This window comes from Erithacus rubecula, assembly GCF_903797595.1.
Source record: "Erithacus rubecula genome assembly, contig: scaffold_431_arrow_ctg1, whole genome shotgun sequence".
NCBI lineage: Eukaryota > Metazoa > Chordata > Aves > Passeriformes > Muscicapidae > Erithacus > Erithacus rubecula.
In genome coordinates this window covers 65,706-81,853 of record NW_027635907.1, presented here as the reverse complement: position 1 = coordinate 81,853, position 16,148 = coordinate 65,706, and the positions used below count along the sequence as shown (strand labels likewise).

Genomic DNA, 16,148 nt, shown 5'->3' with positions numbered 1-16,148 from the left:
GTCACCAGCATGGAGGGATTGGGGTCAGCATGGAGGGATTGGGGTCACCATGGGGGGATTGGGGTCACCATGGGGGGATTGGGGTCAGCATGGAGGGATTGGGGTCAGCATGGGGGGATTGGGGTCAGCATGGAGGGATTGGGGTCACCACAGAGGGACTGACCCTGGTGCGAGTTTTGGGGTCACCACACAAATGGGGTGACCCTGGTCTGGGGTGGCCGCGGGGGGTCCGAGCCGGTCCCGGGGTGGGGTCAGTGGGGTCTGTCCCTGACGTGCCTCCCCCCGGCCCAGCCACCGTCGGTGCCACCGTGGAGATGACAACCCGGATCCCGGCGGAGTTCAACGAGAAACTCAACGACAATTCCTCCGAGGAGCACCGGAACTTCAGCAGGGACTTCCAGCTCAGGGTGAGCGTGGGGACACTGGGGGACAGTGGGGGGATAATGGGGGACAATGGGGGGACAGTGGGGGGACAGTGGGGGGACAATGGGGGGACAATGGGGGGACAGTGGGGGGACAGTGGGGGGACAGTGGGGACAGTGGGGGACAGTGGGGGGGACAGTGGGGGACAGTGGGGGACAGTGGGGGGACAGAGGGGACAGAGGGGACAGAGGGGACAGTGGGGGACAGTGGGGGACAGTGGGGGACAGTGGAGGGACAGTGGGGGGGACAGTGGGGGACAGTGGGGGACACTGGGGGACAGTGGGGGGACACTGGGGGGACAGTGGAGGACACTGGGGGACACTGGGGGGACAGTGGGGGACAGTGGGGGGACACTGGGGGGACAGTGGAGGACACTGGGGGACACTGGGAGACAGTGGGGGGACAATGGGGGAGAGTGGGGGGACACTGGGGGGACCATGCGGTGACACTGGGGTGACACTGAGGGGCACTGGGGGACACTGGGAGACAGTGGGGGACACTGGGGGACACTGGGGGACAGTGGGGGGGACAGTGGGGCACAGTGGGGGGGACAGTGGGGGACAATGGAGGACAGTGAGGGGACAGTGGGGGACAGTGGGGGACACTGGGGGACACTGAGGGGACAGTGAGGGGACAGTGGGGGACAGTGGGGGACACTGGGGGACACTGGGGGGACAGTGGGGGACAGTGGGGGGACAGTGGGGGGACAGTGGGGGACAGTGGGGGACAGTGGAGGGACAGTGGGGGGGACAGTGGGGGACAGTGGGGGGACAGTGGGGGACAGTGGGGGGACCATGCAGTGACACTGGGGTGACACTGGGGGGCACTGGAGTGACAGGGGATGGGAAAGGGGGTAAGGGACAGGGGACAGGAGATGGGACAGGGGACAGGACAGGGTGACCCCGAGGTGACCCCGAGATGACCCTGCGGTGACCCTGAGGTGACCCTGGGGTGACCCCAAGGTGACCCTGGGGTGACCCTGGGGTGACCCTGTGGTGACCCTGTGGTGACCCTGGGGTGACCCTGCAGTGACCCTGTGGTGACCCTGTGGTGACCCTGAGGTGACCCTGGGGTGACCCTGGGATGACCCTGCGGTGACCCTGCAGTGACCCTGCGGTGACCCTGTGGTGACCCTGCGGTGACCCTGGGATGACCCTGTGGTGACCCTGCAGTGACCCTGCAGTGACCCTGCGGTGACCCTGCGGTGACCCTGCGGTGACCCTGCAGTGACCCCAGGGCCAGCCCCCTCTGGTGACAGGGTCCCTGACAAATCCCTTCTCTTCCTCCCCAGATGTCACAGATTTATCGTGATATCGACGGCTACCGAGGCGTGGACATCAGAAAACTCAGGTGAGCGCTCACCTGTGGCCCAGGTGCGGCCCCACCCCCTCCAGGGCACAGTTTGGGGTGACGAGACCCCCTGTGGGCTCAATTTGAGGCGACTCCCCCCGAGCTGGGCGCACCCACACCCCTCCAGGAGGGTTCCACCCCATCCTGGGCCCCCCAAACTGGTCCCAGTTGTCCCTGCCCCTCCCTCCCGCAGCCGGGGCAGCATCCTGGTGGATTACCACGTCCTGCTGGACATCCCTGCCAGCACGGCGGCCGAGGAGACGGTGAGGGACATCACCCACAGCCTGGTCAGCGCCGTCCAGAGCGACACCCAGTGCGACAGGAACTGCACCGGCATCGACTGTGAGTCACCCCGGGGGGCTCCAGCCCCTCGCCCGCCCTGGGGGTCGCCCACCAGCAGCTCCTCTGTCCCTTCAGGTTCCTTCTGCTTCGAAGACACCTCGTTCCAGAACTTCTCCGTGCACAAGGTGGAAAGAGGCGAGTGAAGCTCGGGGGGTGTTTTGGGTGTCCCAACACCTGAGCCCCCCCCCAAAAATTAATTAACCCCTGTGCTGTCCCCACCTGCAGACCTGTGCCACGCCTACATCCAGGAGGGTTTCAGGGATTTCTACATGCCCTACCTGACGGCGGCGGGCGTGGTCTGCATCACGCCCTGCGACGCTCGCCACGCCCAGCCCTGGGCCTGCGGCTACGGCAGCTGCTCCGTGGGCAAGCAGGGGCCACAGTGCCAGTAAGGAGCCGCTCCCCGAAAATGGGGGGTGACCCCCTTCCCCCAAATCCTGTGGTGGTTGTCACCCTGAGCTGTCCAATGTGGCCACAGAGTTGTGGTCACCTCACAGCTGTGAGACCCATGAGCATGGTGACCTCATCAATGTGACCACTATGGCCACCATGGCCACCATGGCCACCATGACCACCATGACCACCATGACCTCCATGACCACCATGACCACCATGACCACCATGGCCACCATGACCACCATGACCACCATGACCACCATGACCACCATGACCACCATGGCCACCATGGCAATCCCACAACTGTGGTCACCCCACTGCCATGACCCCAGTGACCATGGTGATCCCGTCAATGTGACCACCATGACCACCATGGCCACCATGACCACCATGGCCACCATGACCACCATGGCAATCCCACCACTGCGGTCACCCCACTGCCGTGACCCCAGTGACCATGGTGATCCCGTCAATGTGACCACTATGGCCACCATGATGACCCCAAATACCCATGAGCCCCATGACCATGGTGACCCCACCGTCATGACCAGCATGACCACCATGACCACTATGGCCACCACGACCACCACGACCACCATATCTATCATGACCACCATGGCCACCACGGCCACCACGGCCACCATGACCACCATAACTACCATGACCACCATATCATGGTCACCATCACCACCATATCTACCACGGCCACCATATCATGGCCACCACGGCCACCATGACCACCATGCCCACCATATCTACCATAACCACCATATCATGGCCACCATGACCATCATATCATGGCCACCACGGCCACCATAGCCACCATGGCCACCATGCCCACCATAACCACCATATCATGGCCACCATGGCCACCATGACCACCATGACCACCATATCTACCATGGCCACCATATCATGGCCACCATGGCCACCATGACCACCATAACCACCATATCATGGCCACCATGGCCACCATGACCAACATGACCACCATATCTACCATGGCCACCATATCATGGCCACCACGGCCACCATGACCACCATAACCACCATATCATGGCCACCATGGCCACCATGACCAACATGACCACCATATCTACCATGGCCACCATATCATGGCCACCACGGCCACCATGACCACCATAACCACCATATCATGGCCACCATGGCCACCATGACCAACATGACCACCATATCTACCATAACCACCATATCATGGCCACCATAACCACCATATCATGGCCACCATGGCCACCATGACCACCATATCTATCATGACCACCATATCATGGCCACCCCGGCCACCATGACCACCATATCTATCATGACCACCATATCATGGCCACCACGGCCACCATGACCACCATGGCCACCACCTCCCCTCCCACAGGTGCTCGGACGAGGCGGCGTTCTGGTACCAGGACCGATTCTGCCGCTCCCGCGTCAGCAAGGTGGCCGTGACCGCCGGCGTTTCCGTGGCCATCCTGGTGCTGGTCACCACCGTCTTCACCGTGCTGCTGCTGGTCAACTGGCGGCGGCAGAAGGAGCAGGACAGGTAACGGTGTCACCGTGGGGGGTCTCTGGGGGGTCTCTGGGGGTCCCGAGGCTCAGCCCCGCCGCTGCTGCCGCAGGAGCAAGATGAGATCGCGCTCGGAGCTCTACGATGACGATGACGGCGACTGGGACAGACACCAGGGCTTTGCCATGCGCAACCTGGCGGCCACCTGGGAAGGTAAGGGGGGTGGGGAGGGGGTGGGGAGGGGGTGGGGAGGGGGCTGCGTGGCAGCCGGGGGTCCACGGCTCCTCTTCTTCCACCCCGCAGACATGGAGACGCCCAGCGTGAGCTACATCAACCTGGAGAGGGTGGACACCTCGAGGATGGTGGGTGACACTGATGTCATCCTTTGTGTCCCCCCACCCCATCATCATCATCATCATCATCATCATCATCACCTCTTCTTCCTCCCCAGATCCACATCCAGAGACCGACTGCTGCTCCCTGAGCGGAGCCACCTGAGAACCAGCGGGGACAGGGGGACACGGGGACAGGGGGACATGGGGACATGGGGACACAGGGACACGGGGGACATGGGGACATGGGGACATGGGGACAGAGGGACAGGGGGACACGGGGACAGGGGACATGGGGACACGGGGACATGGGGACATAGGGACATGGGGACATGGGGACATGGGGACATGGGGACATGGGGACATGGGGACACAGGGACACGGGGGACAGGGGGACATGGGGACAGGGGGACAGGGGGACATGAGGACAGGGGGACAGGGGGACATGGGGACATGGGGACACGAGGACAGGGGGACGTGGGGACAGGGGGACATGAGGACATAAGGACATGGGGACACAGGGACACGGGGGACACGGGGACAGGGGGACATGAGGACATGGGGACAGGGGGACACGGGGACATGGGGACACGGGGACAGGGGGACATGGGGACATGGGGACACGAGGACAGGGGGACATGGGGACAGGGGGACATGAGGACAGGGGGACATGGGGACAGGGGGGACATGAGGACATAAGGACATGGGGACACGGGGACAGGGGGACATGGGGACATGAGGACACGAGGACAGGGGGACATGGGGACAGGGGGACATGAGGACATAAGGACATGGGGACACGGGGACACGGGGACATGGGGACAGGGGGACACAGGGACATGAGGACACAGGGACACGAGGACATGGAGACACAGGGACACGGGGGACAGGGGGACAAGGGGACAGGGGGGACAGGGGGCCACAGAGATGGGGACACAGGGACATGGGGACACAGGGATATGGGGGTGACAAGGATCCGGAAACTCCATCCTGTCCCTCCCCACGCGGTGTTTGCACACAGAACTATTTATAAATAAAGACACCCTTGGTTTCGGTGTCACCCGTCCCCGTTTCCGCGTTGGGGACACCGGGTGGCCTCGTGACGAGCGCGGCTGCCAAAATGCAAATCCAGGGAAAACACATTTAAATCAGGGAGAGAAAGTACCAGGGGTGGAGTTAATGGAGAATTGGAAACTGCCCTTGGGACACCCCGACCCTGAGCGGTGACGTGTGTGGGAGAGCGCGTCCTTGTCCCCTGGGGGCAGGGAAATGTCACCCCAGGGTTCAAACACATCTTCCCACGGGGACAAAGGGTGTGGGGTGGCAGGGGCGGGGTGGCTGGGGTGGCTCAAGGAGCAGGGGACAGCGGGGGTCCCCAGGTGGTGCCACCCTTGGGACATTCACGGGGTGCCCAGGTGGTGCCACCCTTGGGACATTGAGGGGGTCCCCAGGTGGTGCCACCCTTGGGACATTGAGGGGGTCCCCAGGTGGTGTCACCCTTGGGACAGTGAGGGGGTCCCCAGGTGGTGCCACCCTTGGGACATTCACGGGGTGCCCAGGTGGTGTCACCCTTGGGACATTGAGGGGGTCCCCAGGTGGTGTCACCCTTGGGACATTGAGGGGGTCCCCAGGTGGTGTCACCCTTGGTTGTGGGGACATTGAGGGGGTCTTGAGATGGGGCCACACTTGGGACATTAAGGGGGTCTTGAGGTGATGTCACCCATGGGTGGGGGATATTGAGGGTCTCATGGAGGTGCCACCCATGGGACATTGAGGATCCCAATGTGACATTACCCTTGATTGTGGGGACATTGAAGGGGTCCCAAGGTGGTGCCACACTTGGGACATTGAGGGTCTTGAGGTGGTGCCACCCATGGGTGGGGGGACATTGAGGGTGCCAAGGTGACATCACCCTTGGTTGTGGGGACACTAAGGGGGTCTCAGGGTGGACAGTGGACCACCACAACCGTGCTCTCCACCACCACTAAGACCACCACCCTCACCACTACAGCCACCAGGATCGCGTGACCACCACGACCACTGTGACCACTGTGACCACTGTGACCTGTGACCACCGTGACCTGTGACCACCGTGGCCACCGTGGCCACCACGACCCCGCCCCCCCGTCCCCCGCCATGGCTCGGGCATGTCCTGCTCACCCGTTGGCCCTTGGCCGATCCCCCTCCCCCTCCCCCGTGCTAAAATCAACATTTTTTTACATCTTTTGTCCCACCCTTCTTGGCAGCCTGTGCCGGGAACGGGGACAAAGTCCCCAATACCTGCAGGTGTGCCCAGGTGTGGCTCAAACACACCTGGCAGGTGTTGGAGCCCGCTGGGAGTGTCCCCTGCTGGAGCAGGGGGAAGTCCCAGGTGGGTGTGGTGGTGTCACCCTCAAAAAAGCTCCAAAAGGGTGGTGGGGGTTGTTTGCCCCCTCCCCAAGCCGTCACTGGGGTTGTCCCAGTACAAACCAGTAACACCAGAGACTTTTGAGTGATTTCATTAAGAACGAGAGGGTCCAGCCCCCTTTTTGGGGTGGGGGGGGATCCTCACCCTTGGAATTGGGGAGGGAGGGAGGAGGGGACGTGACCTTGGAGGTGGGGACGTGACCTTAGAGATGGGGACGTGACCTTTTAGGTCAAAAAGTGCTGCCGGAGGTGAGGTCCCCACATCCCAAAAGTGGGGTCACGACCTGGAAACGGGGTCGTGACCCTGAAAGTGCTGAGAGGAGGATGAGGGGCGCAGGAGGAGGATGAAGGTGGGGGCAGGGGGTCAAGGTGCCCCCCAGGAGAAGGTCCAGGATGTCCTGCAGTGCTGGGGGAACCTCGTTCCGTGGGGATGATGGTGACGATGGTGACGGTGACGGTGATGATGGTAATGGTGATGGTGATGATGGTGATGGTGACGGTGATGGTGATGGTGATCATGTTGATGGTGATGATGGTGGCAGTGATGGTGATGATGGTGATGATGGTGATGGCAATCATAGCGGTGATAATAAAGTTGGTGATGATGAAGATTTTGATGTTGATCACATTGATGATGATGTCAACATTGATGGCGATGACGTCAATGATGTCGATGAGCCAATGACGATGATGGTGATCATAATGGCGAGGATGATGATGAAGATTTTGATGCTGATCGTGTTGATGATGATGATGACATCAATGGTGATGATGATGGTGATGATGTCAATGATGTTGATGATAATGACAATAATGATGATGATGATAATGATGAGGAAGATGATGAAGATTTTGATGTTGATGATGATGATGATGTCAACATTGATGGTGATGATGATAGTGATGACATCAATGATGTTGATGATAATAACAATAATGATGGTGATGATAAGGATGAGGAAGATGAAGATTTTGATGAGGATCATGATGATGATGTTGACATTGTTGACATTGTTGGTGATGATGGTGATGACGTCAATGATGATGATGATGATGACAATAATGATGATGATTGTGATGAAATTTTGATGGTGATCATGTTGATGATGATGTTGACGATGACAATGACAATGATAATGATAATAACGATGATGGTGATAATGAATATTTCGATGGTGATCATGTTGATGATGATGTTGACGATGACAATGACAATGATAATGATAATAACGATGATGGTGATAATGAATATTTCGATGGTGATCATGTTGATGATGATGTTGACAGTTATGGCGATCATGATTTCGATGGTGATGACATCAATGACGTTGACAATGACAACAATGATGATGATGACAATAATGATGATGATGAAGATTTCAATGTTGATCATGTTGATGGTGATGTTGACATTGACGGTTATCATGATGTTGATGGCGATGACATCAATGACATTGATGATGATGACGATGATGATGATATCAATGATGATGATGAAGATTTCAATGTTGATCATGTTGATGATGATGGTGATGATGATGATATCAATGATGAGGACGATGAAGATTTCAATGTTGATCATGTTGATGGTGATGTTGACATCGATGTGATAATGATGTTGATGGTGATGACATCAATGATGTCGATGATGATGACGGTGATGATGACGACAATGATGAGGATGATGATGATAACGATGATGGTGGTGACAATGACTTTCATGACGACGATGATGATGATGATGATGATGATGGCGAGGTCCTGGTGGTGGAAACCACCTCCCCAGCGCTCCCCACCCCGCCGCGTCTCAGAACTGCGTGATGAACTTCTGCGGCCTCGGGATTCGGATCTGTTGGGATGCACCGGGGAAGAAACGGGGTGTGAGGAACATTTGGGGGAAAAAGGGAGTGCCAGGAACATTTGGGGGTGTCAGGGCCACCCGGGGTGTCCCCACTGCCCCCATCCCACCCCAGGGAGGGCAAGGAACTCACCGGCACCGACGTGTCCACGGCCTCCAGGCTGACCGAATGGACATCCTCCAGCTGGGCGCCTGTGGGACAGCAGGGCTCGGTGGGGGTGTTGGGGTGGGCACAGGGGGTCCAAACCACCCCCGTGGGGTCACCAGAGACCCCCACCCACCCCACCTGCTCCACACCCACCTTCATTCCGGATGGTGAAGTTTCCTTGAGGGCTCCACTCCTCGCTGGTGTCCTGGTACCACCCCTCCATCACCTTCTGCTCAGCCCTGGGGAGGGGGCAGGGGGTGTGGGGCATCACCATCAGCTCATCCTGGACCCCCCCCAGCTCCTCCCCACCCCACAAAAAACCCACCCCAACCCTCAGCACCTCATCGAGGATGAAGAACATCCTAAAAACCCAAACCCCAGCGGGTTCTCTCGCCCCAAACCCGTCCCCTCTCTCTCACATGTTCAGGGAGCCGGATCGCTGCGCTCGGAAGAGGAAGATGGACAGGATGGCCACCACGGTGACCAGCACGGCCACGGCCAGGCCCAGCCCCACGGCCACTTTGCTGACCCGTGAGGCACAGCGGTCACCTTGGTACCAGTACAGATGGGTCTCGTCGCAGCTGGGGGAGGAGGGGGGGAAAAAGGGGGTCAACCCAAAGCTGGGACCCCCCCCCCGAAAAAAAAACCCAAACCCTGATTCTGCAGCCTCAAACCCAACTCTGCTCTGCCTCGGGGGTTTAACTCTGGAGATGATGGTGGAGATCCCTCAGGAGGTTTGGATCCATGGCTTGGATCCAGCGGCACCGACCTCGGTGATTTTTGACCTCTTGTCCTGCAGACAGAACCTTGGAGGGCCAAGAATCTGCTCCAACCCTGGTGACTCCTGACCCATTTCCAGGCAGAAATCAGTTGGGAATGATCATGGAGATCCACCCAAGGGTTGGATCCATGGGGACCAAAATCCTGCTCCAAATCCAATTATTTTTGATCCAATTCCATGATCATGGAGTTCAACCACATGGACCCAGACCTGCTCCAACTCCAGTGATTCCTCACCCATTTCCAGGCAGAAATCAGCTTGGCAATGACCATGGAGATCCACCCAAGGGTTGGATCCATGGAGACCAAGAATCTGCTCTAACTTCGATGATTTTTGACCCATTTCCATCATCAAGGAAATCCACCATGTGGATCCAGACCCTGCTCCAACTCTGATGATTCCTGACCCATTTCCAGGCAGAAATCAGCTTGGGAACAACCATGAAGATCCACCCAAAGGTTGGATCCCCGTGGGACGGCTTTGAGGAGCAGGATGATTTTCCTGCAGCCCTTACAAGCACTGGGGGCCGCTGCGGGTGATGCGGCACGTGCCGCGGTGGCAGTCGATGGTGCTGGCGGTGTCCGGCGTGCAGTTGGACATGCAGGACAGCCCGGAGCTCGTCAGGTTGGCAAAGAAGAATTCCTGGTAGCCTTCAGGAGCGTGGCTCTGGCAGTAGGCTGGAGAGGAGAGAGAGGTCAATTGGGAGGGGATTCTGGAGACCCCAGACCCAGGTGGGTCCCTCTCCACCCACTCACCATCTTTGTCGAATTCCAGCGGCGTTTCGGTGACCACCACCTCGGAGGAGTTGAAGCACAGGTCGCCTGCGGGAGAGGTCAAATTTGGGGTGGTGGGACAACCCCACAACCCCTCCCAGGGGCAGGAAGTGTCCCCACCCCAGGGGTGGCCCTGGCTGTCCCCAGGTACCGTTGGTGCAGTTGAACTGCGTCGCCGCCTCCTCGATCTTCTCCTGCACGTTGGCCGTGATGTTCTGCAGCTTCTCCTGGCTCTGCGACGTCACCACGAGGGACACGATGATGGTGTGATCCACCACCACGCTGCCAGGCCTGGATGGGGAACACCACCCACACAAACATCCTTTTATTTTTTTATTCTTTTCTCACGGAGCGACCCCAAAATCCCCATCCTGGCGCTCACCTGAGGCGCTGAACCTCGATGCCCTTGTAGCCCTCGATGTCGGCGTAGACCACGTTCATCTGGGGGGGGGAGATCTCCAGGTGGGATGTTGTCCCCCTCCCCTCCCCACCCTCCTGGATCCCCCTCATTTTGGGCATGTCCCCCCCTCAAATCCACCACGGCGGAGAACACCGCGCAAGAATTTGGAGAATTTGGGATTCATCTGGCTGTTCCACCAGGTAGATCCCGAGCCCAGGTGTGAGTGTGGGAGGGGTCTCGTGTCTCTTTACCTGCTTGGTGAAGTCCCGGACGAACTCCTTGTAGCTGGGCGAGGAGCTGTTCTGCAGGTCCTCGGTGAACTCGCGGTTGGTGACGCGCAGCTCCACCTGCACCGTGCCGTTGGTCTCTGGGGGTGCCCAAAAACCAGCCCCTGAGCCAGGTGGAGCTTTCCAGGCAGGTGGGACTCGTAAATCCCCCCCAAATCCCGTGAATTCGGGGTGAAGGAACCAGGAGAAACCTCCAGAAGGGACCAGCAGTGGCCCCGTGGCTCCCAGCCAGGGCTGGGGTCTTGTGGCACTTCCCAAAATTCCCACCTGGTCCCCACAGGTGGACCCTGCTGGTGGTTTGGATCTGGGTCATCCCCCATCTCCCAAAATTTCCAGGTGGGAATCTCAGGTGGATCCCGCACTTAGGTGGGCGGGGCCTGATGGAACCACCGCCTCCTCCCAAATTTTGGGGTCCTGAGAGACTCTGCCACCCCCACGGAGGAGGATTTTTTGGGGATAGGGTCACACACCAGGTGGAGAACCCCTCCAGACCCTCCTCACCCTGTCAGAACTTATCCAAACATTGGGAGTACCCCAAAAATAATAATAAAAATTTTTAAAAAAATTAAAATAATACAAATTGTGATTCCTACCGGCGTTGGTCTCGATGGTGTTGATGACGTTCTGGCACAGGTCCCCGGAGAAGCCGGGCAGGCACAGGCAGTGGCCATTGGCCCAGGTGCCACCGTTCTGGCAGGTGACTGGAAGGAAAAGGGGTGGAAAAGTGTGGAAGCCCAGGGCGTACCCCTGGTCTCCTTGAGGGTCTCAAAACCCCCCTAGCAAGGGTCTCAAAGACCCCTGAGTGAGACCCTGGTGTCTCAGGTGCTAAATTCCAACCCACAGGGGAAGTTGTCAGCACAAAGAGAAAAGCAACAAGCTACCAAAATTAGTAAAGTGTAAATTAGACATTTAGAACATAGATAAATATACTTTTTGGAATGTTTATGATAAAGGACACGCGGCCAAGATGGAGAATTTGGGGGGTGAACACCTTTTCCTCCTTCTTCTCCCTGTCATCCATGTTGGGTGACACGTTGGCACTCTTAAATTGGATGGGGTCAGGGCTGGACCATTTAATAAAATTGTATTGGGAAAATTTTTAAACATGTAATAAATAGTACAAACTATCTAAGATAAGCCCTGCCTTCACCAGGCAGATTCCACCATGGATGCCAGGCTGAGCTGCTGGCCAAATAAAAAGTCCCTGAGATAAGAAACAATAAACAATCCTTGGAACAAGAGAAAACCATCTCTGGCAATCTCGCATCGGCTACTTCAGAGAGAACCAGGGTTTGAACCATCTCATGTCCCTCTAGGATGATCTCGGGGCAAAGGAGAAACCTCAGACTGGGACATCTGGCGTCCCTGGGTGGGCAGGGACATGTGGTGTTCCTGGGTGGGCAGGGACATGTGACATCCCGGGGTGGGCAGTGACATCTGGCATCCCTGGGTGGGCAGTGACATCTGGTGTCCCTGGGTGGGCAGTGACATGTGGCGTCCCTGGGTGGGCAGGGACATGTGACATCCCGGGGTGGGCAGTGACATCTGGCATCCCTGGGTGGGCAGGGACATGTGACATCCCGGGGTGGGCAGTGACATCTGGCATCCCTGGGTGGGCAGGGACATTTGGCATCCCTGGGTGGGCAGGGACATGTGACATCCCGGGGTGGGCAGTGACATCTGGCATCCCTGGGTGGGCAGTGACATCTGGCATCCCTGGGTGGGCAGGGACATTTGGCGTCCCTGGGTGGGCAGGGACATCTGGTGTCCCTGGGTGGGCAGTGACATGTGACATCCCTGGGTGGGCAGGGACATGTGACATCCCTGGGTGGGCAGTGACATCTGGCATCCCTGGGTGGGCAGGGACATTTGGCATCCCTGGGTGGGCAGTGACATGTGACATCCCTGGGTGGACAGTGACATTTGGCGTCCCTGGGTGGACAGTGACATTTGGCGTCCCTGGGTGGGCAGTGACAGAAAAGGAACAGGAAGGGACACGGAAAAGGGGCAGGGAGGGGTGGGAAGTACCTGGAGGGGTGGTGGTCCGGAGGGTGGTGCTGGTGGTCCGGAGGGGGGTGCTGGTGGTCCGGAGGGGGGTGGTTCTGCGAGTGGTGCTGGTGGTCCTAAGAGGGGTGGTCCGAGGTGTGGTGGTGGTGGTCCTAAGAGGGGTGGTCCGAGGTGTGGTGGTAGTGGTCTTAAGGGGGGTGGTCCGAGGTGTGGTGGTGGTGGTCCGAGGTGTGGTGGTGGTGGTCTGAAGGGGGGTGGTCCGAGGTGTGGTGGTGGTGGTCTTAAGGGTGCTTGTGTTGGCCACAGGTGTGGTGGTGGTCCTAAGGGTGGTTGTGTTGGTCAAAGGGCTGGTGGTCACAGGTGTGGTGGTGGTGGTCACGGGGGTGGTGGTGGTCTTAAGGGTGGTTGTGGTGGCCACAGGTGTGGTGCTGGTGGTCACAGGGCTGGTGGTCACAGGTGTGGTGCTGTTGGTCACAGGAGTGATTGTGCTGGTCCCATAGGGGGTGGTGGTCCCGGGTGTTGTGATGGTGGTCCCAGGTGTGATTGTGCTGGTCATGGGGGTGGTTGTGTTGGTCACAGGTGTCATGGTGGTGGTCCCAGGGGTTGCAATGGTGGTCACAGGTGTGGTGTTGGTCACAGGAGTGATTGTGCTGGTCACAGGTGTGGTGCTGGTGGTCCCAGGTGTGGTTGCGCTGGTGGTGGTGGCCACAGGGGTTGTGGTGGTCCCAAGGATGGTGGTGTTGGTCACAGGAATGGTGCTGGTGGTCCGAGGTGTGGTTGTGGTGGTCACAGGGGTGCTGCTGGTGGTCCCAGGGGTTGTAATGGTGGCCACAGGTGTGGTGCTACTGGTCACAGGAGTGGTTGTGTTGGTCACAGGGCTGGTGGTCACAGGTGTGGTGGAGTTGGTCACGGGGATGGTGGTGGTTACAGGTGTGGTGCTGGTCACAGGGGTTGTGGTGTTGGTCACAGGTGTGGTGGTGTTGGTCACAGGGATGGTGGTGGTGGTCACAGGGCTGGTGGTGTTGGCCACAGGGGTTGTGGTGGTGGTCCCAGGAGTGGTTGTGTTGGTCACAGGGCTGGTGTTGGTCACAGGTGTGGTGGAGTTGGTCACGGGGATGGTGGTGGTTACAGGTGTGGTGCTGGTCACAGGGGTTGTGGTGTTGGTCACAAGTGTGGTGGTGTTGGTCACAGGGGTGGTGGTGGTTACAGGTGTGGTGCTGGTGGTGGTCCTAAGGGTGGTTGTGTTGGTCACAGGGCTGGTGGTCCCAGGTGTGGTGGTGTTGGTCACAGGCGTGATTGTGGTGTTGGTCACAGAGATGGTGCTGGTGGTCACAGGGCTGGTGGTGGTCACAGGGCTGGTGGTGTTGGCCACAGGGGTTGTGGTGGTCCCAGGAGTGGTTGTGTTGGTCACAGGGCTGGTGTTGGTCACAGGTGTGGTGGAGTTGGTCACAGGGATGGTGGTGGTTACAGGTGTGGTGCTGGTCATAGGGGTTGTGGTGTTGGTCACAGGGCTGGTGGTGTTGGTCACAGGGCTGGTGGTGTTGGTCACAGGGCTGGTGGTAACAGGGGTTGCAATGGTGGTCACAGGTGTGGTGGTGGCCACGGGTGTGGTGTTGGTCACTGGGATGGTGCTGGTGGTCACAGAGTTGGTGATGTTGGTCCCAGGAGTGATGCTGGTGGTCCCAGGGCTGGCTGTGGTGGTCCCAGGTGTGCTGGTGTTGGTCACAGGGCTGGTGGTGGTCCTAAGGGTGGTTGTGTTGGTCACAGGTGTGCTGGTGGTGGTCCCAGGGGTTGCAATGGTGGTCACAGGTGTGGTGTTGGTCACAGGAGTGATTGTGCTGGTCACAGGGGTGGTGCTGGTGGTCCAAGGTGTGGTTGTGGTGGTCATAGGGCTGGTGGTGGTGGCCACAGGGGTTGTGGTGGTCCCAAGGATGGTGGTGTTGGTCACAGGTGTGGTGCTGGTGGTCACGGGGCTGCTGGTGGTCCTAAGGGTGGTTGTGTTGGTCACAGGTGTCACGGTGGTGGTCCCAGGGGTTGCAATGGTGGTCACAGGTGTGGTGTTGGTCACAGGTGTGGTTGTGTTGGTCACAGGTGTGGTGCTGGTGGTCACAGGTGTGGTGGTGGCCACGGGTGTGGTGTTGGTCACTGGGATGGTGCTGCTGGTCACAGGGTTGGTGATGTTGGTCCCAGGAGTGATGCTGGTGGTCCCAGGGCTGGCTGTGGTGGTCCCAGGGGTGCTGGTGTTGGTCACAGGACTGGTGGTGGTCCTAAGGGTGGTTGTGTTGGTCACAGGTGTCACAGTGGTGGTCCCAGGGGTTGCAATGGTAGTCACAGGTGTAGTGGTGTTGGCCACAGGTGTGGTGCTGGTGGTCCCAGGTGTGGTGGTGTTGGTCACGGGGATGGTGTTGGTCACAAGTGTGGTGTTGGTCACAGGGCTGGTGGTCACAGGGCTGGTGGTCACAGGAGTGGTTGTGTTGGTCACAGGGGTGGTGCTGGTGGTCCCAGGTGTGGTTGTGCTGGTCACAGGGCTGGTGGTGGTGGCCACAGGGGTTGTGGTGGTCCCAAGGATGGTGGTGTTGGTCACAGGAATGGTGCTGGTGGTCCGAGGTGTGGTTGTGGTGGTCACAGGGGTGCTGCTGGTGGTCCCAGGGGTTGTAATGGTGGCCACAGGTGTGGTGCTACCGGTCACAGGAGTGGTTGTGTTGGTCACAGGGCTGGTGGTCACAGGTGTGGTGGAGTTGGTCACGGGGATGGTGGTGGTTACAGGTGTGGTGCTGGTCACAGGGGTTGTGGTGTTGGTCACAGGTGTGGTGGTGTTGGTCACAGAGATGGTGCTGGTGGTCCAAGCGGTTGTGGTGTTGGTCACAGGGGTGGTGGTGGTTACAGGTGTGGTGCTGGTGGTGGTCCTAAGGGTGGTTGTGTTGGTCACAGGGCTGGTGGTCCCAGGAGTGGTTGTGTTGGTCACAGGTGTGGTGCTGGTGGTCCCAGGTGTGGTGGTGTTGGTCACGGGGATGGTGTTGGTCACAAGTGTGGTGTTGGTCACAGGGCTGGTGGTGGTACCAAGAGTGGTGGTGTTGGTCACAGGCGTGCTGGTGGTCACAGGAATGGTTGTGTTGGTCACAGGGC

At 58.7% G+C, this 16,148-nt stretch overlaps 1 protein-coding gene across 1 annotated transcript; it reads left to right on the top strand.

Moving 5' to 3' along the window:
- Nucleotides 1-2,379: 2,379 nt before the first annotated feature.
- Nucleotides 2,380-4,530, top strand: LOC306816194 (uncharacterized protein). The gene is made up of 5 exons (XM_079332671.1): nucleotides 2,380-2,503; nucleotides 3,902-4,066; nucleotides 4,143-4,243; nucleotides 4,334-4,392; nucleotides 4,482-4,530. The coding sequence occupies exons 1-5, from the start codon at nucleotides 2,385-2,387 to the stop codon at nucleotides 4,512-4,514; spliced, it is 477 nt and encodes a 158-aa protein (XP_079188797.1). The 5' UTR covers nucleotides 2,380-2,384; the 3' UTR covers nucleotides 4,515-4,530.
- The last annotated feature ends 11,618 nt before the right edge of the window (nucleotides 4,531-16,148 follow it).